Genomic DNA, 22519 nt, shown 5'->3' with positions numbered 1-22519 from the left:
ATTCCTACAATGATATAATATTGTTAAGTTTAGGGACATGACTCTAAACACATGAACATTCCTACAATGATATAATATTGTCAGGATAAGCTCTCATGACTTTGTTTTGAGCTTTCCAAAAGGTCTCATTACACGAAGATGGTATTCTTTGATTATAAACACATGAACATTCCTTAAATTAGCCGATGTGGGACTTTCATTCAACCATTTTTAGTGGAAGACATTTACATGGTCCAATTATTTTTTTAATTTTTAATTTGTAAAAAAAAATTATTATTTTTTATTATTTTTTATTTTTATTAAAGTCATATTGAATTTATATCTCAATTAGTTTTAATATTTAAAAAAATGTCTCTCCAATTTTGTGTCATATTTCAAAACACCAATAGATAAATAAATAAATAAATAAAAACTCGGCCTTTTGCAGAATCTGCATAATGGGCCGTATGTCCAGATCTTTCAACGCGCTGTGGCCGACGGTTATCTTTCAAGAATCCGGCGGTGTGGAAATGAGACATCCGCCACTCTTCTTCCATGTGCGATTCGTCACTTCCCGTTGCTGTTTAAACATTCTAATCGATGTAATACTTTCTGGAGTGTTTGCATTTTTAAATTTTCATGGCGTGTATGATTGATTCTACGAGTTCGATTTACCAAACAAGCTTCTCTGATTGTTCTGGAGTGCGAATCTTATCTGCGAGTGAAAATACCAATGATCGATGATTGATGATCGATGATCGTTTGTTCTAGTTATGATGATTATTGTGTTCAATTTTTTTTTCCAATTTAGGTCTTGATTTTTCACGTTTTCATCTTATTTCGCAGGAGTGTTTTATTTTGTTAGTGAATGCTGAATCTATCCGACGCAATGGGTAATGTAGCCAGTTCATTGGCCTCTGGTTTGTTTTTGGCTCTTAACAAAGTATTTGGATCTCCACTTGATTTTCTCTCTGGAAAATCCTGTAGGTTGGTACCATTTTTCGTTTGCTTATTCTCATCATGTGGCTTCTGCTCATAAACCTAATAATTTACCTGATTTTGTAATGTTCTATGCGCTTTTTGATTGAGTGCTGTTTACCAGATTTTGTCTTATTTTGTGCCTTTTGATTGAGTATTGTTTACCTGATTTTGTCACTGGGCGCACATGTTGGCAGTTCAGTGTGTGGATCAACATGGGATTTCATATGCTACATAGAAAATTTCTGCGTTGCCAATTTGCTAAAGATGGGCATGGTCGTGATCCTTGCTTACTTTGGTGAGTGAAACAAGAAACTCCATGTGTTTGAGAATTTTGGTACTTCTAATATGTAGGGATTTCTTTGTTTTCTGTGGTTGGGAGAAGGCAGCCTTATAGTTTAAAACTTGCATATCAATGTCCAAAGTTATCTGATGATATAGACATGTTTTGAAGTGATTTTGGAACGGCCAAAGTAACTCTTGTCGTGTCCAAAATAACTAAAAGTTGCACGATAAAAGTAATTTTGAAACGACCAAAATCACTCGTGAACGTCCTTAGTTTTGTTAGCATTCTAGACCCACCCACTTCGAGTATTTACAGAACCTTTCTAGTTCACGAGTAGTAGAACTTACTCGATATGGTAGTATGGAGAAATCGACTCTTTCTGTTATATTTCGAAATATAATTCGTCTCTCAACTTTGTAGTTTTCGAATTAGAGTTGCCTATATCTATGGCTTACTGATGTAATGGTAAAACGTCAACTAAGTCGATATTTGATAGCTTCTAGTTATGGGAATGAAGTTTTAGTTCATTGGCATATGGCGTACTGATGTAATTGTGTGAGATCTCACATCGGTTGGAGAGGGAAACAAAGCATTTCTTATAAGGGTGTGGAAACATCTCCCTAGTAGACGCGTTTTAAAACCATGAGGTTGACAGCGATACGTAATGGGTCAAAGCGAACAATATCTGCTAGTGGTGGGTTTAGGTTGTTACAAGTGGTATCAGAGCTAGATACCGAGCGGTATGCCAGCGATGCCACTAGACCCCGGGGGGGTGGATTGTGAGATCCCACATCGGTTGGAGATGGGAACAAACCATTCCTTATAAGGGTGTGAAAACCCCTCCCTAGTAGATGCGTCTTAAAACTGTGAGGCTTATAGCGATACGTAACCGGTCAAAGCAGACAATATCTGCTAGTGGTGGGCTTAGGCTGTTATAAATTGTAAGGCTGCTTATCCCCAAAAAAAAAAAAAAAATTTATATGCCTGGTGTGACTCTAAATCATAGGCTCCCAAGATCAAACGAATTCCTTAGGAAAGGGATCTAAACGAGCCCTCTCCCGTTGCTGTTCCCGGATCACCCATTTTAGTTTCAAGTGATTCTAAGAATCCTTAGACGCTTTAGAACTCGAGTACCAAATAATATATGTGCATTATTACTTGTTGTTTATTACATTGAACATTAGTTTCAGTATATATGTGAATGATCTTTTTTGGGAATTGAATGCAGTTCTTTTACTCCTCTATTTATTCCATAAAATTGGCATATTTGGATGCATCGGTCGGGGTCTCTGCAGAATGATATGGACATGTTTAGCTTCCTACTGCCATGCATGGGAGTACTGCTGCACTTTCATGTGTATCAAGCTTGCCAGTGTCAAAAGAACAAGACAACGCCATAGAAGGAGAGACCTAGAAGAAGAACTCGAAAGTGAAGAAGAAGCAAAACATCGATATGGGTCATCAAGTGATTCGAGCAACGACTCCGAAAAGATCGAGTCGAGAAGGAGCAAACGAGTGTCTCGCAAACGGAGGAGGAGCCACAGAGATTCTCAAACGAGTAAGACATTGAGGCCAACGAGCCATGGAATTCGAGTGAGAAGCGGTAGAGTGTTGGTCTATAGTAAGCATGGATCATCCAAGTTCGTGCAGAAAGAAAGGAAGTATAGAAGAGGAAGACAAATACGAGGGTAAGAGATTTGAACTTCTAACTTTTGACCGTACATCAAAATTTAAATTAATCATATTATTTATCAAGGTCTATTATAAATATATTAATAAATCTTTGTCCTTGTCTAGAACTTAATTAGGTAAGACTTTTTTTTTTATATATAAATAATTAGCCTTTTTTTTTTTTTTTTTTTTTTTTAATAATTAGCAAGTGGCTTGTGACTAGACAATATTAGAAAATTCATCTAATTGGGTATAAAATAATAAATAAATAAAATTAAAAGTATATATTTTAATTGTCATAATACTTCCCTTAAAAAATTAGAACCAGTTTTAAACCATTACATTAATATCAAATTAATAAATAAATAAATATATTCTTAATCGTTAAGTTTGGATGTAAACTATGAACAATTTATTTTAACTTTTTTTTTTAAATATCATTATTATTAGTACAACATTATTATTAATTTTGAAAGCTTATGAATATTTAAGTGTAAAGTTTAGAAAATCCAAAAATATTTTAGAAACACTTATTGTTTACATATTAACCATTTTCCTAAAATGATTAACTAAATTTACGTTAAATTACAAATTAATTTTTTTTTTAAATTTATAGTTTCAATTTAGGTTATAAATTATGATGGGTGAGATTTAATCAAATATAAAGACCAAATTGAAATTAAATTAAATTATAGAGACCAAATTGAAATTATTAATAACTCATAGATTAAATTAAAACTATACCCATTTCCGACAGGTTAAATAGAATATTTTTAAATTATTGGAACCAAGTTGCCTCAAATTACACCGACTAAAGTTATAATTTATCATTTTTAATGCACTTTTTAATTAAAATTATAAAAACTAAATTGAAACTTTAACCTCAAATTTTAAGACCAAATTAACATTATACCTCTTCCGTACATATTAAATTAGGACCAAAGTTATATATATATTATTTATTTATTTATTGCACTTTTTGATTCTACACGAGTCTCTTCCTTTTTATTTTTAGGTATGACATCGCTCAGCCTCCACTAATTCGAAACTTAATTTGAAAGTCATATTTCGACTCGGACGTTTCTGGATGCCCCTAATAACCAACTAATGACTAATGCTCTTCCTTGTATGGATCCTATTTCAATGGAAACTTAATCAGTTGATCCACTTACACGTCCTACCTTTACTGCTATACTGAGAGTTACTCCAACATTCCTTAATGTAAAACAAACAGTAGATTTGTTTCTATCTTTTGTTGAATCTTTTTCATGGCTACATAATAATTTGATAAGCCAATATTTTTTTTTTTTTTTTTTTTTTTTTTTTTTTTTTTTTTGCAGTGTTAAATTCAACTCGTATTAAATTGACTTTAAATTCAACTAAAAAAAAACATAAAATTTAAAAATTAACAATTTTCTCCAAATAATAATAATAATAATAATAAAACCCTTAGAAAATCGTTACTTCCTTATTAAGAAATGAGCCTAGAGAGGAAATGTCCAAGTAATTGTCTTTACAAATAAATAAATAAATAAATTCTGATTATTTTATTATAAATTATAAAATTCAATCCTGGTTCAATGAACCTCCACAATTATTTATTATTTTTTACCCTACTTGACTCTTTTAATATATTTATATATATTAAAATATTATTAAATGGCGGTTTCGAGTTTTTGAATCGCATTAAAAAGTAATTATTTTTTATTACCTAAATATTTTTTTTTTATTTTATTGCCCACTTGATTATTAAAATAATTATATTTCATTTTCGCCACGTCTTTTTTATTTTATTTTAATACCTAGCGGTTTCGAGTTTTTTCGCCTCATTATTTGTTTATTAATTTCTTTATCTAGTTGATATTAAAATATTTATTTCTTTTTTAATTATTTAATCGTGACGGTTTCGAGTCTTGGTAGTGCTTGAAAAAAATAAGATTTTTTTTATTCAACGGCCCATCTGAGAACCTGAAATTTTATATTAATTATTGATTACGTTATGTTTTTTTTTTTTTAATTTAATAATGTGTACGGTAAGGGCATCAACAAATCTTTTATTATATATTATAATTATTTAAATTAGGTTTATGTATTGAAATTTATATATAATAATATTTTTAAAAATAATTGTCGTGTCACTCACATGTAGATGAATGGATATCACGTTCAAATGAGACTGATATCGAGGATGTTGGGTTTAGAGTAATTATATTGGACGTCGTTTTAGAATTTTGAATCGTGAAATAGTTTTACTATTAGAGGTGTTCACATGACGTGAGAATCTGATTAACATGGACTACCTGATCCAAACTATAAAAGTTCGGGTCGGTTTGTGAGTTGACTTTTTTTTTTGTTGGGTCAACTTTACTAACTCGAAAATAGGGTTTTAATTCATCCGTGTTTTGCTATGCTTTTAAGATTACTGTGAAAATTAAGAATATTTGACGTTTGTAACTGATGAATATGGACTATCTGATCCAAACCATAATAATTCGGGTCGGTTTGTGAGTTGATTTTTTTTTTTTTTTTGGGTCAACTTTACTGACTCGAAAATAGGGTTATAATTCATTTATGTTCTACTCTACTTTTAAGATTACTGTGAATATTAAGAATATTTGACGTTTGTAACTGATGAACGTGGACTACCTGATCCAAACCATAAAAGTTCGAGTCGGTTTGCAAGTTGACTTTTTTTTGCTGGGCCAACTTTACTAACTCGAAAATAGGGTTATAATTCCTTCATGTTCTACTCTGCTTTTAAGATTACTGTGAAAATTAAGAATATTTGACGTTTGTAACTGATGAACATGGACTACCCGATCCAAACCATAAAAGTTCGGGTCGGTGTGCGAGTTGACTTTTTTTTATTAGGTCAACTTTACTAACTCGAAAATAGGGTTATAATTCATCCCTGTTCTACTCTACTTTTAGGACTACTGTGAAAATTAAGAATATTTGACGTTTGTAACTAATGTTAGAGATCTATTGTAACTTGGGAATACTTGATATCTAAGTTTTATGAAATTTTAATTATTAATATAACATGTATTGTTAATGAGTACGAGGGTTGGTTAGGTTGGTAACTTGAACAATAGAAATTGGGTTGATTGGGTTGGTGATCAGAAGAAGTAGAGTTCACAACCGAACCCAACCCAACTCACAACCTAACCCAACCCAATCTAACCCGAAAAATAGAGAGTTGGGTTGGGTTCGGTTGTGAACTATACTTCGGCTGTTCAGGTCACCAACTTAGCCAACCCTCGTTTTTTTTTTATTGGACTCGAAGATTTTCTCAACCCAATACAACTCATGCCCTCGTTCGTGTTAGAAATAATTCAAGATAATTAGATAACCCGAAAAATATCTATAATTGTAATATTTTATATTTAATAAATGTAGAATACTCCTTTGGGTAAAATGAGAAATTGGAATTGACCGAGTTGACTCTGGAAAATAAATATGAAAAAAGAGAGGAATTATTGGAATTAGGTTATAGATTCTATTCTTTTTTTAGGATAATGTTGCTTTCGCCTTATTTGATATTCCGCTATATTAATAATATTAATATTAACTCGTCTTCCATTAATCTATGAAATTGAACACAATTTTATTGACGATATATCGACTGAATGTCGGGTCGCTAATTTTATTTTAAAATTTTAATTTCATAATCTACTTTTTTTTTTTAAATAGACGTGAAAAATTATTTATATTCGACGTGGCTTCGTTCCAGTGTCACACTAATAACATTATCAACATTTTTTCTAAAAAATATCCAATAAGGTAGCAGCGTGGAAATATATGTATCATAAATCTTATCCAATAGAAATAGAACACGTGGAAATTATGGATGACGTGTCATACGAATCCACCGTTAAAACAATCGGCCGACTTTGCCCGTGATCTTTCTCATAATCGTACCGAATTAAAAAAAGCGGTCCTAAAAAAGACCCGACCCGGCTGACTCAACAAGCGCTACAGACCAAAAGCATTTCGTAAGTAATGACCAAATAACTTCTATCGCCAGCATTGCCACAGATGGGACCACGGAAAATATGACCGTCCACGTGTCTTTCAAAAGCTTCGTTATGATGAAACCACGTGTCCCTTTTTCTTCGTCTATAAAGCCCGCCTCTTTCTCATGCGATTTAAGTTTCAATCGCCGCAGACGCCAGAGCTTTTAGAGAGAGAGAGAGAGAGAGAAAATTATGGCCGCCGATTTACAGTTGCCGGCGGGATTTAGGTTTCATCCGACGGACGACGAACTCGTGATGCATTACTTGTGCCGTAAATGTGCATCGCATCCGATTTCGGCGCCGATTATTGCTGAAATCGATCTGTATAAATACAACCCTTGGGAACTACCTGGTAATTTTCTTTTATGAACTCCGATGGAGATTAATCGTATTGATTCCGATCGGAGTTTGACGGCCGCCGATGATTAATTTTGTGTTTCTTTATAGGTCTGGCTTTTTATGGAGAGAAGGAGTGGTACTTCTTTACGCCGAGGGATCGGAAGTATCCGAACGGTTCGAGGCCGAACAGGGCTGCTGGTAGTGGTTACTGGAAGGCGACCGGCGCTGATAAACCGATCGGACAGCCGAAGGCCGTCGGGATTAAGAAGGCGCTGGTGTTTTACGCCGGGAAAGCTCCTAAGGGCGAGAAAACGAATTGGATCATGCACGAGTACCGGCTCGCTAATTCGGACCCCTCGGCTCGCAAGAAGAACAGTCTTAGGGTATATTCTCACGGAATAGTTCATATTTTTCTTGATTTTCGGGTCTCTGTTTTATAAGATTTGCCCTAATTTTGCAGTTAGACGATTGATTTTTGGGACTCTGTTTTTTAAGATTAGCCCTAATTTTGCAGTTAGACGATTGATTTTTGGGACTCTGTTTTTTAAGATTAGCCCTAATTTTGCAGTTAGACGATTGGGTACTCTGCCGCATATACAACAAAAAAGGAGTAATCGAAAAGCAACCTCCGCACCACGGTTCAATAAACTCGCCGGAATTGAACACAATCGGATTCATGGAAAGCGATGATCAGGAAGAGAAGCCGGATGTTCTCAACGTTTCCGGCCGAGTTCAGTCGCCGTCGTCCGACGTGATGACCGATTACATAAACTTCGAATTATCGGATTCGATTCCTCGTCTTTACACGGATTCGAGCAGCTCCGAGCACGTGATGTCGTCGGAGTTCACGAGCGAGGTTCAGAGCCAGCCGAGATTGAAGGAAGAGTACTCTGGATTCACGTTCAATTACCTGGACGCTTCACTGGAGGACGCGTTTTGTTTGCAGTTTCCGACATTAAATCAGATGTCGCCATTGCAGGATATGTTCATGTACCTTCAGAAGCCATTTTGAATTCGACGTGTCGTCTAGTTGATCTAAACGTCAGTTTCGGAAATTCGACGGCACACTCGTCGATCACTGTGCCGGTCGAGGACTGCCCCGTCGACAGCCGCCGTGACGATGAGTTCGAAAACCGCGATGGCGGCGGCGGCTGTGGCGGAAATCGGAACCGACATGTATTTGTAGTGATGAGCAATTTTAGCACGTGTTATGTGGGTGTCTATATTTTGTCAAACGTGCGAATAATGGGAAAACGTTTTTAATATTGTTTTGAATATTTTTGGAATTTAAATTTAATTAAAAGTTCAGATATAAAAGTAGTACGAAATAATAAAAGTAAATATCATAATTAATTCTTTTATATTACTAAATTTGTGATTTTATTAAATATTTTAAGGCCTTGGATACAAAATATTAATTTCTTATTTCAAATTTGGAAACCTAATATTTATTTAATATTACCGATAATGGGCTTTTTGAGTTCGCTAACGGCCCATTTCAAGCATTTGTGAATAGGCCCAAACGGCCCAATACGTTTATGAGTGCACACGAGAAATTCAAATATGATCAACTATATGAGATTCTTGGTACACTTGTAGCTCGAGAATATTTTTAGCATATTACCACGAGCATGTTTTCTATGAACATTGGCAACGGTTAGTCGTGGTCGGTTGAATGGTGACCAATGCGGTTATGATGCATTGCTCTTACATAACCCAAATTGAAACCGATACGGTTATAATGCATTGCTCGCACATATAACCTAAATTGAGACCAAGTTTGTGAGATCCTACGTTGGTTAGAGAAGGGAGCAAAGCATTGTTTATAAGGTTGTGAAAACCTATCCCTAATCGTTGGTTAGAGAGGGGAGCGAAGCATTCTTTATAAGGGTGTGAAAACCTATCCATAATAGACCTGTTTTAAAACCATGAGAATGACGGCGATACGTAACAGACAAATGCATAAAATATCTACTAGTGGTGGGCTTGTGCGGTTACAAATGATATCAAAATGCAAAAAACTGAAAGTATCTACTAGTGGTGGGCTTGTGCAGTTACAAATGGTATCAAAATGCAGAAAATATCTACTGGTGGTGGGTTTATGCTGTTACAAATGGTATCAAAATGTAGAAAACATCTACTAGTGGTGGCCTTGTGCTATTACAAATGGTATCAAAATGCATAAAATATTTACTAGTGGTGGCTTTGTGCTGTTATAAATGATATCAAAGTGCAGAAAATATCTACTAGTGGTGGGCTTGTGCTATTACAAATGGTATCAAAATGCAGAAAATATCTATTAGTGGTGGGCTTGTGCTGTTACAAATGGTATCAAAATGCAGAAAATATATATTAGTGGTGTGCTTGTGCTGTTACAAATGGTATCAAACCCAACACCTAATAGTGTGCCAGCGAGGACACTAGGCCCCCATAGGGGTAGTTTATGAAATTCCACATTGGTTAGAGGGGGAACAAAGCGTTCCTAATACGGGTGTGAAAATCTCTTCCTAGTAGACTCGTTTTAAAACGATACGTAACAGGTCAAAGAAAACAATATCTACTAGCGGTGGACTTGAACTATTACAAAATTATATATAATTGCTCGTGTAATAAATGTCGTCATGTCTGATATACCTACTCGTGATTGAGAAATGCACGGTTTAGGAAAATTCCGATGGGTAGGTTAAAGAGGAAATGTCGCAATCGAGAATGAAACGATGCCGTTTTGGCTCACTTTCTTGACCTCACTCCGTTCAATTCGATTGGGGGGACACTCGACAGGACATCCCTTTCTGATAATGAATGGCCCCTCTTCCCTTTCCTTCTTTGGCTTCTTCTCATTATTTTTCTCCATTTTGCTTCATTCCCTTTTGTTTCTTACCGTTCGATCTCTTTTGTCAAAGTATTTTTTAGGTCGCTCGAGTTTTAATCTTGAGCTTTTATGATCGGTATTGACTTAACTCGTGTGTTCAAATACCGGTCCGTTTAGAAGGCAGGTTCGAGTTTTTTAGTCTTGTGAAAATTTCGATAAATAACAAAATTAATGTTAGTTTCAAAGTCTACACGTTCGGAAGGTGACAATCAATAAATTATTCGAGATTTAGATAATATAAAGTTGAATTTTAATTCAAATAATTCATGAAAATATATAACCCTCATAGCTCGAGATTAGAAATGTCCATTTACCCCACAGGGTCGAGGCTTCATGTGAAGCTTCCTTATTGGGTGAGGAATCCTCGTTTAAACGTAAAATGGAGAGAGACTGATGAAAGATTTCTTCCCGTTAGATAAATGGGGCGGGAGATGAGGATTGTATCCCTACTGCCCGTCCTCGCACGCACTAAAAAAGAAATTTTTTTTGTCTAGAGAACTCGATCCTCACAAAAATAATGAAAAACGAGAAGAGAAGAAGATGGAAAAGGCTTACCCGTTCCAACCTTACCACGTGAACATCTAGACTCGAGATAACATATTTGTATTAATCTGTTTACCCTCCACGGGAATATCGTCACAATAACAAGTGTATCATCGATCGATTCATACATTATTCCAAGTAAAGCACCACCTCCCGAGAGGAGAACGGTAAATAGAAAAGTAATTAATTTTTCCCAAAAGGGTATTCTTTTTCATCATTATTAATTCTTTTGTATGGTCAATTCCATGGGGTCAAAAGTAATTTAATAGGGAATAAATTTATGCAGATGGATGGTTGTCCAACATTGACACGTGTGCAAGATTCTCAAAGATCCAATACACACTCAGTTCAATTATCAAAAAAAAAAAAAAAAAAACATCCCTTGCTGATCTGTCATGTTTTTTTTTTAATTAATTCTTTTTTAAATCCTTAATTTTACACAAAATTTTAATATCAATATTTATTATCCAATATATTTAAATTTGAGATATTTAATATTCATATTACACTTTTTTTTTCAATTATTATATATTAATTATGTTGTCTAACTCTAATTAGAGATGTAATCAAACTTTAATGAAATTGTTAAATAATTAATTACAGAGGTAGTAAATTTATTTAAACCTAATTAATTACCGAATAATCTTTATATTATTTATCTGACAATATTTTGTAATATTCAAGAAAATAAAAAATATTTAAATGAGAGCGACTCTAAAGATAAAATATATATATATATATATATATATCTCGTATCTCTTTAGGGCCCACTGAATCTAAGCCACATGGGCGGTTCTTATCGATGATTTCTCTATTTTTTCATCTCTTAGTTATTTATTTTATTGCCACAAATTTTGTTTTTTTATCACCATTTTTATTTTTATTTTTTATTCATTTAAATATTAAAAGGTTTATTTTTAGTGGATAGGGTTTTATTTTAATTTATTATCTTATAAAAATATTTTAAAATTCTCTTTATTTTTTTTTATTTAATTTAAAATGTTTACCGACGAATGTATTTAATAAATATTTTGTAAAAGTCAAAATATCGATGCGATGTTGATTTGACAAAAGTATTTTTAATTAAAATATTATTTAGTTTTTTCTTACAATTTTTTAAAATTAAACTTATACAAATTATTTATACTCTTAATTTAAAATGTTATTAACAAATTTATAGTAGAGTATTGACGAGAACCAAATCAAGCATTTGTCCGAGGACGAGTATAAATTATAATATTTTTGTATGCATTTAAAATTAAAATAAAACTTTTTAAATAATAAAATTAGAACCGAAAAAAATTCCAATACTGATCGTCTAAAATAATTAACCTTCAATGTTTTTTTTACTGTTTCGAGTCTATTGACAAATTTTTCATCATTTCTTTACCGACAGTGATAAGTAATAAGAATATAAAAGAATTACGAAAAACTCTAAAATTGACGTATTTTCATTTGGACGTGACTTTTGATATTTTATTTAAATAATAGATATTTTTATAAGAAATATTTAGGATCAAATAATAATAAATTAAATGGGAAGCAAAGGTTTTTTTTATTGGTCAAATATAAATAATTGATATAATTTATTGGTCAAATGGGCAATTAATATTATATTATTGTATGGTAGACACGCAAGGCTAATAATGCAAGCACCCTCTTATAATATTCTATATTTTCATTATTATTATTTATTTATTTTATTAAAAAATTTAATATTTTCTTCCTCTTTAATTACTTAAAATATATATTAAAAAATTAATTTATATCTAAAAAAATTCTTAATTAATATTTGTCCGTCCATTTTATAATTATATCAATTAAACTCGTAAACAATTGACAATTTTTAAATAAAATATTCTATGCATGAATAATTTTAGAATCAGTGCGTAATAATTTAAAAGTTTAATTAACAAGTGACGTTTTAAAATTTTATGTATAAAAAAAATGTAAATTAATATATTTTTAAAAGTTCAGACAATTTCTATTTCTGGTTTATATTTTATGTTTTTGTTTTTTATCGTGACAAAATTATAAAAGATATTAATGATTTTTTTTTATGGTTGGAGGGTATTTTTGAAACACTAATAAAAATTAGCTGATTTCTCGAGATATTTTTTGATTTTTTTTTTAAAGTTGAAAACAATTATTGAATTTTTTTTTATATAAAAAAATTAAGGTTATTTTTATTTAATTTAAAATACAAAATTTTAGGATAAAAATAAAATTGAAAAAAAAAATAAATAAATAAATTGCGTGCGCAATGGCTTATTGTCATTCGCTTTTCCTCTTCCAACTGATTCCCAATCACCCGCGCTTTTATGACAATTTTATTTATTTATTTATTAATTATTATTATTATTATTTTCACTAATTAAAAAATTATATTACAAAATACAAAAAAAAAAAAAAAAAAAAAAAAACTGCACACATGGAGGAGTGGAAGCGAAAAGACTAAGACTTAAGAGACTGCCTTCATTCTCTCTGACTGCGGTTTTTCTGATTCAGCTTCTTCACAAATAAGCGGATTCCCAGTTCATCATCCCCAAATTCAGGTACATTTTCAATTCCCCCTTTCCTTTTCCACTTTGAAAATGGCGATTTTCTTGCCCTAGATTCTGTGACGCTACTTCTGATCCGATCTCCGTACTTTATTTTATTCAATTTTTTAATTGAAATTAAAAATCTCTAGTTGTTATCTCAATTTCTTCTTTCTTTGGTTGTTTTAAGGAATTGAACTACTGAGATTGCGAGATCTTTTGCTGATTCTGCTTTGATCTGCTTGTTGCGGCTGCTGTTTTTCAACTGGATTCTTTCTGGTGTTTGGTTTGTAAGGGAGAGATCGAACTTCAGTGCGGTTGCTTCAATTTTTTGTTTGGCAAGGGAATTGCTTCTTTGGCTATTTGAAAATGGAATTGAATTCGGTAGTGCGGTAATTGAGATTTGATGCTTCTGGCTCGGGAGAAGCGGCCTCCGACGCGTGGTGGAAGGGGGAAGTTTTTGGGCATCTGCTTATTCGATTACTTGGTTCGTGTTAGTTAACTTGATTTTCTTGGAACTCTGTTCTGTTAATTTTTTTTTTATTGCTATTGAGCTGAAGTTCTGTTTGTAATGTCTATATCGTTTAGTTACGGATCTGAACTTATCGATGCTCAAGATTGTTAAGCATGGCTATCGAAGAGTATTTTTGTAGCTTTCAACATTTCTGGATTTCAATTTGATCTTTAATCATGTGTGCATGCATGCCTTATGATATTTGTATGAATGTTTGAGTTATTTCTGGTGGGTATTTGTAATTTAAACTCGTTTACGAGTTTATGACTGCTTTTGTAACTGGTTCTGTAAAAAGAAATTGATTTTTGGAGTTTTGAGGATTTATGCTTCAACTTGCAGGGGAGAAGGGTGAAAGCTGAGGCAGTGAATTCATGAAATGTCGAAGTCCCCTGCCATAGAACAAATTGAGTCCCTATCACCTTCTACTTCTAGCCCTCGGTAAGTTCGGTTTCTTTAACCTTTATGTGTGTGTGTTTGTAGTTGCTCTTCTTAATGGAAAGCATGGTAATATGTTAATGCAATGTTTATAATCCTCTCGAACTGTGAAAAGTAATTTCCTCAACTGTAGGTAAGTGCCAATTAATTATGGACTCTAGGTAAAATATATCTTGTTCTTGTTAAAATGAAAGTTATCGTTTAAGATACTGAGGATGGATAAATTCCAATTGGCAGGGAAAATAATGGAGCAGGAACGATGGATGATCCAGAAACTACAATGGCAACAGTTGCTCAGCTTATTGAGCAACTTCATGCAAGCATGTCTTCCTCACACGAGAAAGACCTTGTTACAGCACGTCTTCTGGGAATTGCTAGAACACAAAAGGATGCTAGAACACTCATTGGTTCTCATTCTCAAGCCATGCCTTTGTTCATCAATGTCCTCAGAAGTGGGTCTTCTGTTGCAAAAGTTAATGTTGCTAGAATTTTAAGTGTTCTATGCAAAGATGATGAACTGCGCTTGAAAGTACTTCTTGGTGGGTGCATCCCACCATTGCTCTCACTCTTGAAATCTGAATCGATTGAGGCTAGTAAGGCAGCAGCTGAGGCAATCTATGAAGTTTCTTCAAATGGGCTTTTGAATGACCGCGTTGGTATGAAGATATTTGTTACAGAAGGTGTTGTACCCACCTTATGGGACCAACTAAATCCAAACAATAGGCAAGACAAAGTTGTAGAGGGATTCATTACTGGATCTTTGAGAAATCTTTGCAGAGACAAGGATGGTTATTGGAAAGCAACACTTGAGGCTGGAGGAGTGGATATCATTGTCGATCTTCTTTCTTCTGACAGTGCTGCAGTTCAGTCAAATGCAGCTTCTCTTCTAGCACGCCTGATGTTGGCCTTCAGTGATAGCGTAGCTAAGGTTATAGAATCTGGAGCTGTGAAGGCTTTGCTTGGGCTTATAAGTAAGAAAAATGATATTTATGTCCGTGCAAGTGCTGCTGATGCTCTGGAGGCTCTCTCATCGAAGTCAACTGGGGCCAAAAAAGCAATTGTGGACGAGGAAGGTATTCCAGTACTTATCAGGGCAATAGTTGCCCCTTCTAAAGAGTGTATGCAGGGTAAGCATGGCCAGTCTCTGCAGGAGCATGCAACACGAGCATTGGCCAATCTTTGTGGTGGGATGTCTGCATTAGTACTCTATCTTGGAGAACTTTCACAGTCCCCTCGCCTTTATGCACCAGTTGCTGATATAGTTGGCGCACTTGCATACACTCTAATGGTTTTTGAGAAGTCCTGTGATGAGGAACCCTTTAATGCTACCAAGATAGAAGATATTCTTGTGATGCTACTAAAGCCTCACGATAATAAGTTAGTTCAGGAGCGTGTCCTTGAAGCTATGGCTTGTCTATATGGTAATATATATTTCTCAAAATGTCTAAATCACGCAGAAACAAAAAAGGTGCTTATTGGACTTGTAACCACTGCTGCTCCTGATGTGCAAGAGTACCTAATACCATCTCTGACTAGCTTATGCTGCAGTGGGGTTGGCATCTGGGAAGCCATTGGCAAGAGAGAAGGAGTTCAGTTACTTATATCATTACTGGGGTTATCAAGTGAGCAACATCAAGAATATGCTGTTCAGTTGCTGGAAATCTTGACTGACCAGGTAGATGACAGCAAGTGGGCTATCACTGCTGCTGGTGGAATTCCTCCATTGGTTCAGTTATTAGAGACAGGCTCCCACAAGGCAAGGGAGGATGCAGCACATATTCTATGGAATTTGTGCTGCCATAGTGAAGATATTCGAGCCTGTGTTGAAAGTGCAGGTGCCATCCCAGCGTTTTTGTGGCTCTTAAAAAGTGGTGGATCAAGAGGCCAGGAAGCCTCAGCTATGGCACTTACAAAACTTGTCCAAACTGCTGATTCTGCTACTATAAATCAGCTATTAGCTATGCTCTTAGGAGATTCTCCAAAAGAAAAGGCTAATATAATTCAAGTTTTAGGTCACGTGCTTACTATGGCATCATATGAGGATTTTGTACATAGAGATTCTGCAGCTAGTAAAGGACTGAGAACACTTGTTCAAGTTCTTAACTCATCAGATGAAGAAACTCAAGCCCATGCTGCTTCTGTTCTAGCAGACTTATTTAGCACAAGGCAAGATATTTCCGATAGTCTTGCAACTGATGAGATTGTACATCCTTGCATGAAGCTCTTGGCCAGCAATACTCACGTTGCCACTCAATCAGCTCGGGCACTGGCTGCCCTCTCCCGGCCCAGCAAGACAAAAGCAATGAATAAGGTGTGCCATATTGCAGAAGGGGACGTCAAGCTTCTGATTAAGTTGGCTAAAACATCTTCTGTTGATGCTGCTGAAACTGCAGTTGCTGCCCTGGCCAATCTTCTGTCTGATCCTCAAATAGCTGCTGAAGCTCTGGCAGAAGATGTAATCTCAGCTCTAACGAGAGTTCTGGGAGAAGGAACTCCAATTGGTAAGAAGAGTGCAGCTCAAGCCCTTCATCAATTGTTGATTCATTTTCCACTTGGTGATGTGGTGGCAAACGAAACTCAGTGTCGTTTCATTGTCCTTGCTCTAGTTGACTTCTTAAGGTCTATGGATATGGATGGGAATAATGTTGCGGATGCTTTAGAAGTAATTTCACTCTTAGTTAGGACCAAGCTTGGAGCTAGCTTGGCTTATACACCATGGTCTGCCCTTGCTGAGGTTCCTTCAAGCTTGGAACCACTTGTATACTGTCTTGCTGAGGGACCATCTCCACTGCAGGACAAGGTGATAGAAATTTTATCAAGACTATGTGGAGACCAACCTGTTATTTTAGGCGATTTGTTAGTTGCAAGATCAAAATCACTTGATTCTCTTGCCAGTAAAATAATAACCTCTTCAAGTCCAGAAGTAAAATCAGGAGGGGCTGCGTTACTCATTTGTGCAATGAAGGAGCACAAACAGCAGTCAGTGGAAGCTCTTGACTCGTTTGGATGTCTTAAACCGCTTATATATGCTTTAGTGGGTTTGATCAAGCAAAATTCTACTTGTTCCTCTTTAGACTTTGAAGTTAGAACCCCTAGAAGTTTTACGAAACGAACTACTTTCCTAGGAGATAGGTTTGATGCCCCTGACCCAGGCACAGTTATGGGAGGTACTATTGCCCTCTGGTTGTTGTCAATAATTGCTTCTTTTAGTGTGGAGAACAAGGTAGCTGTTCTGGAAGCTGGAGGAACTGAGGCCGTGTCTGACAAGCTTGCTAGCTATACTTCTAATTCACAGGCAAGTCATTTGTTAACTTAAATTGTCCAGTCACCTTAAAAGTTATTATTCATTCAAACTGAAGTTCTTATTATTGCTGCCGTTGCTATCCAAATCTGTGAAAGTATGCTCTTATGTAATGAAAATATTTTAGTGTTCCTTTTTCCTCTTTCCTGGAAGAATTGATTTGATACTAATGGAATGTATCCTGCCGGCATTTACATCAAATCTAAGCTTCTTAGCTCTTTTAAACCAAAAGTGTCATTCTCAAGGAGATGCCTTTCCTTGTAAATAGTTTTTTTTTTCTCTTTCCATTCGATCGAGTAAGAATAACAACCCAAAATGAACATCTTTTAAACAAAATTATCATTGCTAGGGTATGCAGTGGTGCACATAATTGCATGAAGTGTCTAGCTGCTATACTTTTGTCTTAAATGGGATTCTTATAATTTTGACACGGGAATTATTGTAGCAGGCAGAATTGGAGGACATGGAGGGTATATGGGTCAGTTCTCTGCTTCTCGCTATCTTGTTCCAAGATGCAGATGTTGTCTCGTCCCCTGATGTCATGAGCATTATACCTTCACTAGCCTTTCTTGCAAGATCTGAGGAAGTGAATGATAAATTCTTTGCTGCGCAGGCAATGGCAAGTCTTGTCTGTAATGGTAGCAAAGGAGTAAATCTTGCCATTGCAAATTCTGGTGCAATTGTTGGGTTAATTTCTCTAATTGGGTTTGTGGAGTCGGATATGCCAAACCTTGTTGCTTTGGCGGATGAGTTTTCTTTGACACGGAAACCAGATCAAGTTGTTCTCGAGCATCTATTTGAAATTGAAGATGTTAGAACTGGGTCAACTGCACGCAAAACTATACCTCTTCTTGTGGATCTTTTGAGACCATTACCAGAAAGACCTGGTGCTCCTCCTGTTGCTGTTCAGCTATTGATTCGTATTGCTGATGGAAGTGACGCAAATAAATTAACGATGGCTGAAGCTGGAGCTGTAGATGCTTTGACAAAGTACCTGTCTTTGAGTCCTCAAGACTCAACAGAAGCCATAATATCTGATCTATTGAGAATTTTATTTAGCAATCCCGAACTTATTCGTTATGAGGCATCGGCCAGTTCCTTGAATCAACTTATAGCTGTCCTACGTCTTGGGTCAAGAAATGCAAGATTCAGCGCTGCAAGGGCCCTTTTTGAACTTTTTGATTGTGAGAACATCAGAGATTCTGAGCTAGCCAAGCAGGCTTTCCATCCACTAGTTGACATGCTCAATGCCACAACAGAAAGTGAGCAAGGTGCTGCTCTTGCTGCATTAATTAGACTGACTTCAGGACATTCTTCAAAAGCCGATATATTGAATGACATGGATGGAGTCCCGCTTGACAGTTTATGCAAAATTTTAACTTCGTCGTCATCCTTGGAGCTGAAGACGAATGCTGCAGAACTATGTTTTATACTGTTTGGTAATATTAAAGTAAGAATAAATCCAGTTGTTTCTGAATGCATACAGCCACTCATAATGCTTATGCAGTCAGATTCAGGTGCAGCAGTAGAGTCCGGGGTATGTGCACTTGAAAGATTGTTGGATGATGAGCAACAAGTAGAGCTCACTTTACCCTATGACATTGTGGACCTCCTTGTTAGTTTGGTCTCTGGAACGAATTATAGATTGATCGAAGCAAGCATATGCTCTCTGATAAAGTTGGGAAAAGATCGAACTCAACTCAAAATGGATATGGTTAAGGTGGGGATCATCGATAACTGCCTCGATTTACTTCCAGAGGCACCTAGTTCATTATGCTCCTCAGTGGCGGAACTGTTTCGCATTTTAACAAACAGTAACGCAATTGCTCGGAGTTCAGATGCGGCAAAAATTGTGGAACCTCTTTTCTTGGTTTTGCTTCGTCCAGATTTTAATTTGTGGGGGCAGCACAGTGCCTTACAAGCTCTTGTAAATATTTTGGAGAAGCCACAAAGTCTTCTGACTCTAAAACTTACTCCGAGCCAAGTTATCGAGCCTCTGATTTCCTTTCTTGAATCCCCATCCCGTGCTGTCCAGCAGCTTGGCACAGAGTTATTATCTCATCTTCTTGCACAAGAGCATTTCCAGCAAGATATTACAACTAAAAATGCAGTTGTGCCACTTGTACAGCTTGCTGGGATTGGAATATTGAATCTACAGCAAACAGCTATAAGGGCATTGGAAAAGATATCCACTAGCTGGCCCAAGTCTGTTGCGGATGCTGGAGGTATTTTCGAGCTTTCGAAGGTTATTATACAAGAGGACCCTCAGCCTCCTCATGCTCTTTGGGAATCAGCCTCCACGGTTTTGTCGAATGTTTTGCGATTCAATGCTAAGTACTATTTTAAAGTTCCTGTAGTTGTTCTCGTGAAGATGTTGCATTCGACCGTGGAGAGCACTATCACGGTGGCTCTCAGTGCTTTAGTTAATCATGAAGCTAACAATACATTAAGTGCCGAACAAATGGCGGAAGCTGGTGCTATAGATGCATTGGTGGACCTTCTAAGATCTCATCAATGTGAAGAAGCATCGGGAAGATTACTCGAAACTTTATTTAATAATGTCCGGGTGCGAGAGATGAAGGTTTCGAAGTATGCAATAGCACCCTTATCACAGTATTTATTAGATCCACAGACCCGATCACAGCCCGGCAAGCTTCTCGCAACATTAGCCTTGGGAGATCTGTCACAGCACGCAGGACATGCAAGAGCCAGCGATTCGGTTTCTGCCTGTCGAGCATTGATAAGCTTGCTTGAAGATGAGGCAACAGAAGAAATGAAAATGGTAGCTATTTGTGCTTTGCAAAACTTTGTCATGCACAGTAGAACAAATAGGCGAGCAGTTGCTGAAGCAGGTGGAATATTGGTCGTTCAGGAGCTTCTTTTGTCTCCAAGTCCAGAAATTTCTATCCAGTCTGCATTGCTGATAAAGTTCTTGTTTTCGAATCACACGTTACAGGAATATGTATCAAATGAGCTCATCAGATCTTTGACAGGTATGCTTGGAACTGTGAAATCTCTTTATTTTCCCTTTGGTTTCTAATATTGAAAATGAGTTGCATTGTATGTTTGTTATGCAGCTGCACTAGAGAGGGAATTGTGGTCGACAGCAACAATCAGTGAGGAGGTCTTAAGAACCTTGAATGTGATATTCACCAACTTTCCGAAACTCCATATTTCCGAAGCAGCTACTCTTTCCATACCTCATCTAATCGGAGCTCTGACATCGGGTAACGAGGCAGCTCAGGAAACTGTGTTGGATACTTTATGTTTGCTAAAGCATTCCTGGTCGACCATGCCAATCGACATAGCAAAGTCTCAAGCTATGATTGCAGCTGAGGCCATTCCTATACTGCAAATGCTCATGAAAACCTGCCCTCCTAGTTTTCATGACAGAGCAGATAGCCTTTTGCATTGCTTACCAGGTTGTCTGACTGTTATTATTAAGCGTGGGAACAACCTTAAACAGACAATGGGGAGTACAAATGCTTTCTGTCGACTGTCTATCGGGAACGGCCCTCCTCGACAAACGAAGGTACGTAAGCTATGATTGGACTCACTCTCTTCTGGTTCGTGGGGATTCGGCTAAAGTTATTTTCTGGGCATGGTCAGGTTGTTAGCCACAGTACATCTCCTGAATGGAAAGAAGGATTTACTTGGGCATTTGATGTGCCTCCAAAGGGGCAAAAGCTGCACATCATCTGCAAAAGCAAAAGCACTTTTGGCAAGGTAACTATCCCTGCCATAGTAGTATTAGATCAGAATTATTTCATCAAAATGTTTTTTCAAACGGATACCGCTTCCCGTGTTCAGCTATAGTGACAACCCCCGAATCTCGTGTCGGCTATGATCAGCCTATACCGCTTCTCCCTTTCATTACCTTTGTTCTAAAATGAGAATGTTGGTCCTTTGCAGTCTACTCTAGGAAGAGTAACGATCCAAATCGACAAAGTTGTAACCGAGGGATTGTACAATGGATTATTCAGTCTAAATCACGATGGAGACAAAGATGGCTCTTCTCGGACACTCGAAATCGAAATCATTTGGTCAAACAGAATATCAGATGAAGAATTACAATGAATGATGAATGGAGAGTTGGAAAACAAAGCTCCGAAGCTATCCAAACTCTGCGTAATGGAACTCAGAGGTAAGTTTGCTTGTAATTATTCATGTCATATGAAAGTTTCAATTTTGTAGCATGCAAAAAGAAAAAGAAAAGGGAAAAAAAAAGTGTAAATTAAAATTTCTAAAATCTCCTGAGAATAATATGTGTGGAGGAGGAGGGAGGGGGATTCCCACGATGAAAGGGAAGTCTAAGAAGAGTAAGAGGGTACTTGAGTTTTGTTGTACAGGGTTTAGTCTATAGAAAGAAGAATGCTACAATTACAAAGAAACTACATGTGAAAATATGGTTTCAGCTTTGCACGAAGGTGCAGCAGCTTTGTCAATCAATCAATCATACATCTTAATTGTTACCTACTAGTCTATTGCTGCTGCTGCTGCATTTTCTTGTTTATTTCTTTTAGTTTTTGGGTTCTACTTGGTTGAGGTGAAGGTTTGAAATGTCGATGTCGAATTTTATGAAAAATATCGATAAAATGTTGATGTTGAGATTTGTGCATAGTCTACTTGATGCTCCGCTATCTATCTGAATAATTGACTGGAAGAGCGCTTCCCGGTTTGCTACGGTTAGTATATAAGGGGCTTTAGCCTAAAATAGAAGAAAGTCCCAGAATGAAAATGACAAAGCACAGGTCTCAATGAGCTTCAAGTACTCCCCGATCAGTCTCACTAGCGCAACGGATTGCTCTTTCTTTAGTCTTTAGTTAGAATTGTCATTGAAGATGGATTAATCCAAGCCTAATGGTTGACAACATTCAACGGTCAAAGGTCATGCTAAGAGCTCCTTTTCTTAGATAATAAGTGAGAGTTTGAATGAAAGTTGAAAGGGAGTCTTGTTCTTGATTCAAGCTTTTCTCTCTCTTGATATGACTTGAATTCCTTCATATTTCTTTATTGATTCATCTCTCGAGGTTCAGACATCTTCT

The 22519-nt window shown here is 36.0% G+C and overlaps 3 protein-coding genes across 5 annotated transcripts; all 3 read left to right on the top strand.

The window, feature by feature from the left end:
• The first annotated feature begins 413 nt into the window (after positions 1-413).
• Positions 414-3095, top strand: LOC111787691 (uncharacterized). 2 transcript variants are annotated; one of them, XM_023667722.2, is made up of 4 exons: positions 414-536; positions 826-966; positions 1155-1255; positions 2472-3095. In XM_023667722.2, exons 2-4 carry the CDS (start codon positions 848-850, stop codon positions 2933-2935), a joined length of 684 nt encoding a protein of 227 aa, XP_023523490.2. In that variant the 5' UTR covers positions 414-536; positions 826-847; the 3' UTR covers positions 2936-3095. The 2 variants fall into 2 exon arrangements, with proteins under 2 accessions (XP_023523490.2, XP_023523489.2); XM_023667721.2 differs by having other exon boundaries at positions 414-581.
• Positions 3096-7060: 3965 nt separating this feature from the next.
• On the top strand, positions 7061-8546 carry LOC111786117 (NAC domain-containing protein 2). Its single transcript, XM_023666466.2, has 3 exons — positions 7061-7282; positions 7378-7652; positions 7838-8546. Exons 1-3 carry the CDS (start codon positions 7123-7125, stop codon positions 8279-8281), a joined length of 879 nt encoding a protein of 292 aa, XP_023522234.2. The 5' UTR covers positions 7061-7122; the 3' UTR covers positions 8282-8546.
• Positions 8547-13100: 4554 nt separating this feature from the next.
• On the top strand, positions 13101-21946 carry LOC111789314 (protein CELLULOSE SYNTHASE INTERACTIVE 3). 2 transcript variants are annotated; one of them, XM_023670038.2, is made up of 8 exons: positions 13101-13239; positions 13415-13711; positions 14078-14176; positions 14411-17468; positions 17920-20467; positions 20552-21006; positions 21084-21200; positions 21387-21946. In XM_023670038.2, exons 3-8 carry the CDS (start codon positions 14115-14117, stop codon positions 21549-21551), a joined length of 6405 nt encoding a protein of 2134 aa, XP_023525806.2. In that variant the 5' UTR covers positions 13101-13239; positions 13415-13711; positions 14078-14114; the 3' UTR covers positions 21552-21946. The 2 variants fall into 2 exon arrangements, with proteins under 2 accessions (XP_023525806.2, XP_086977629.1); XM_087121503.1 differs by having other exon boundaries at positions 14411-17472; positions 17927-20467.
• The last annotated feature ends 573 nt before the right edge of the window (positions 21947-22519 follow it).

This window comes from Cucurbita pepo, chromosome 2 (assembly GCF_057944985.1).
Source record: "Cucurbita pepo subsp. pepo isolate OVF chromosome 2, ASM5794498v1, whole genome shotgun sequence".
Lineage (NCBI taxonomy): Eukaryota > Viridiplantae > Streptophyta > Magnoliopsida > Cucurbitales > Cucurbitaceae > Cucurbita > Cucurbita pepo.
This window is presented reverse-complemented; position numbering and strand designations above follow the sequence as displayed.

What these genes read in the sequence shown, in the direction of transcription:
- LOC111787691 (XM_023667722.2), top strand. Translation starts at nt 848, where the DNA reads ATGCTGAATCTATCCGACGCAATGGGTAATGTAGCCAGTTCATTGGCC. An exon ending in CTCTCTGGAAAATCCTGTAG is followed by an intron (nt 967 to 1,154) that starts GTTGGTACCATT and finishes ACATGTTGGCAG; the next exon opens with TTCAGTGTGTGGATCAACAT. An exon ending in CGTGATCCTTGCTTACTTTG is followed by an intron (nt 1,256 to 2,471) that starts GTGAGTGAAACA and finishes AATTGAATGCAG; the next exon opens with TTCTTTTACTCCTCTATTTA.
- LOC111786117 (XM_023666466.2), top strand. Translation starts at nt 7,123, where the DNA reads ATGGCCGCCGATTTACAGTTGCCGGCGGGATTTAGGTTTCATCCGACG. An exon ending in CAACCCTTGGGAACTACCTG is followed by an intron (nt 7,283 to 7,377) that starts GTAATTTTCTTT and finishes GTTTCTTTATAG; the next exon opens with GTCTGGCTTTTTATGGAGAG. An exon ending in GCAAGAAGAACAGTCTTAGG is followed by an intron (nt 7,653 to 7,837) that starts GTATATTCTCAC and finishes CTAATTTTGCAG; the next exon opens with TTAGACGATTGGGTACTCTG.
- LOC111789314 (XM_023670038.2), top strand. Translation starts at nt 14,115, where the DNA reads ATGTCGAAGTCCCCTGCCATAGAACAAATTGAGTCCCTATCACCTTCT. An exon ending in CCTTCTACTTCTAGCCCTCG is followed by an intron (nt 14,177 to 14,410) that starts GTAAGTTCGGTT and finishes TCCAATTGGCAG; the next exon opens with GGAAAATAATGGAGCAGGAA. An exon ending in GCAAAAGCACTTTTGGCAAG is followed by an intron (nt 21,201 to 21,386) that starts GTAACTATCCCT and finishes GGTCCTTTGCAG; the next exon opens with TCTACTCTAGGAAGAGTAAC.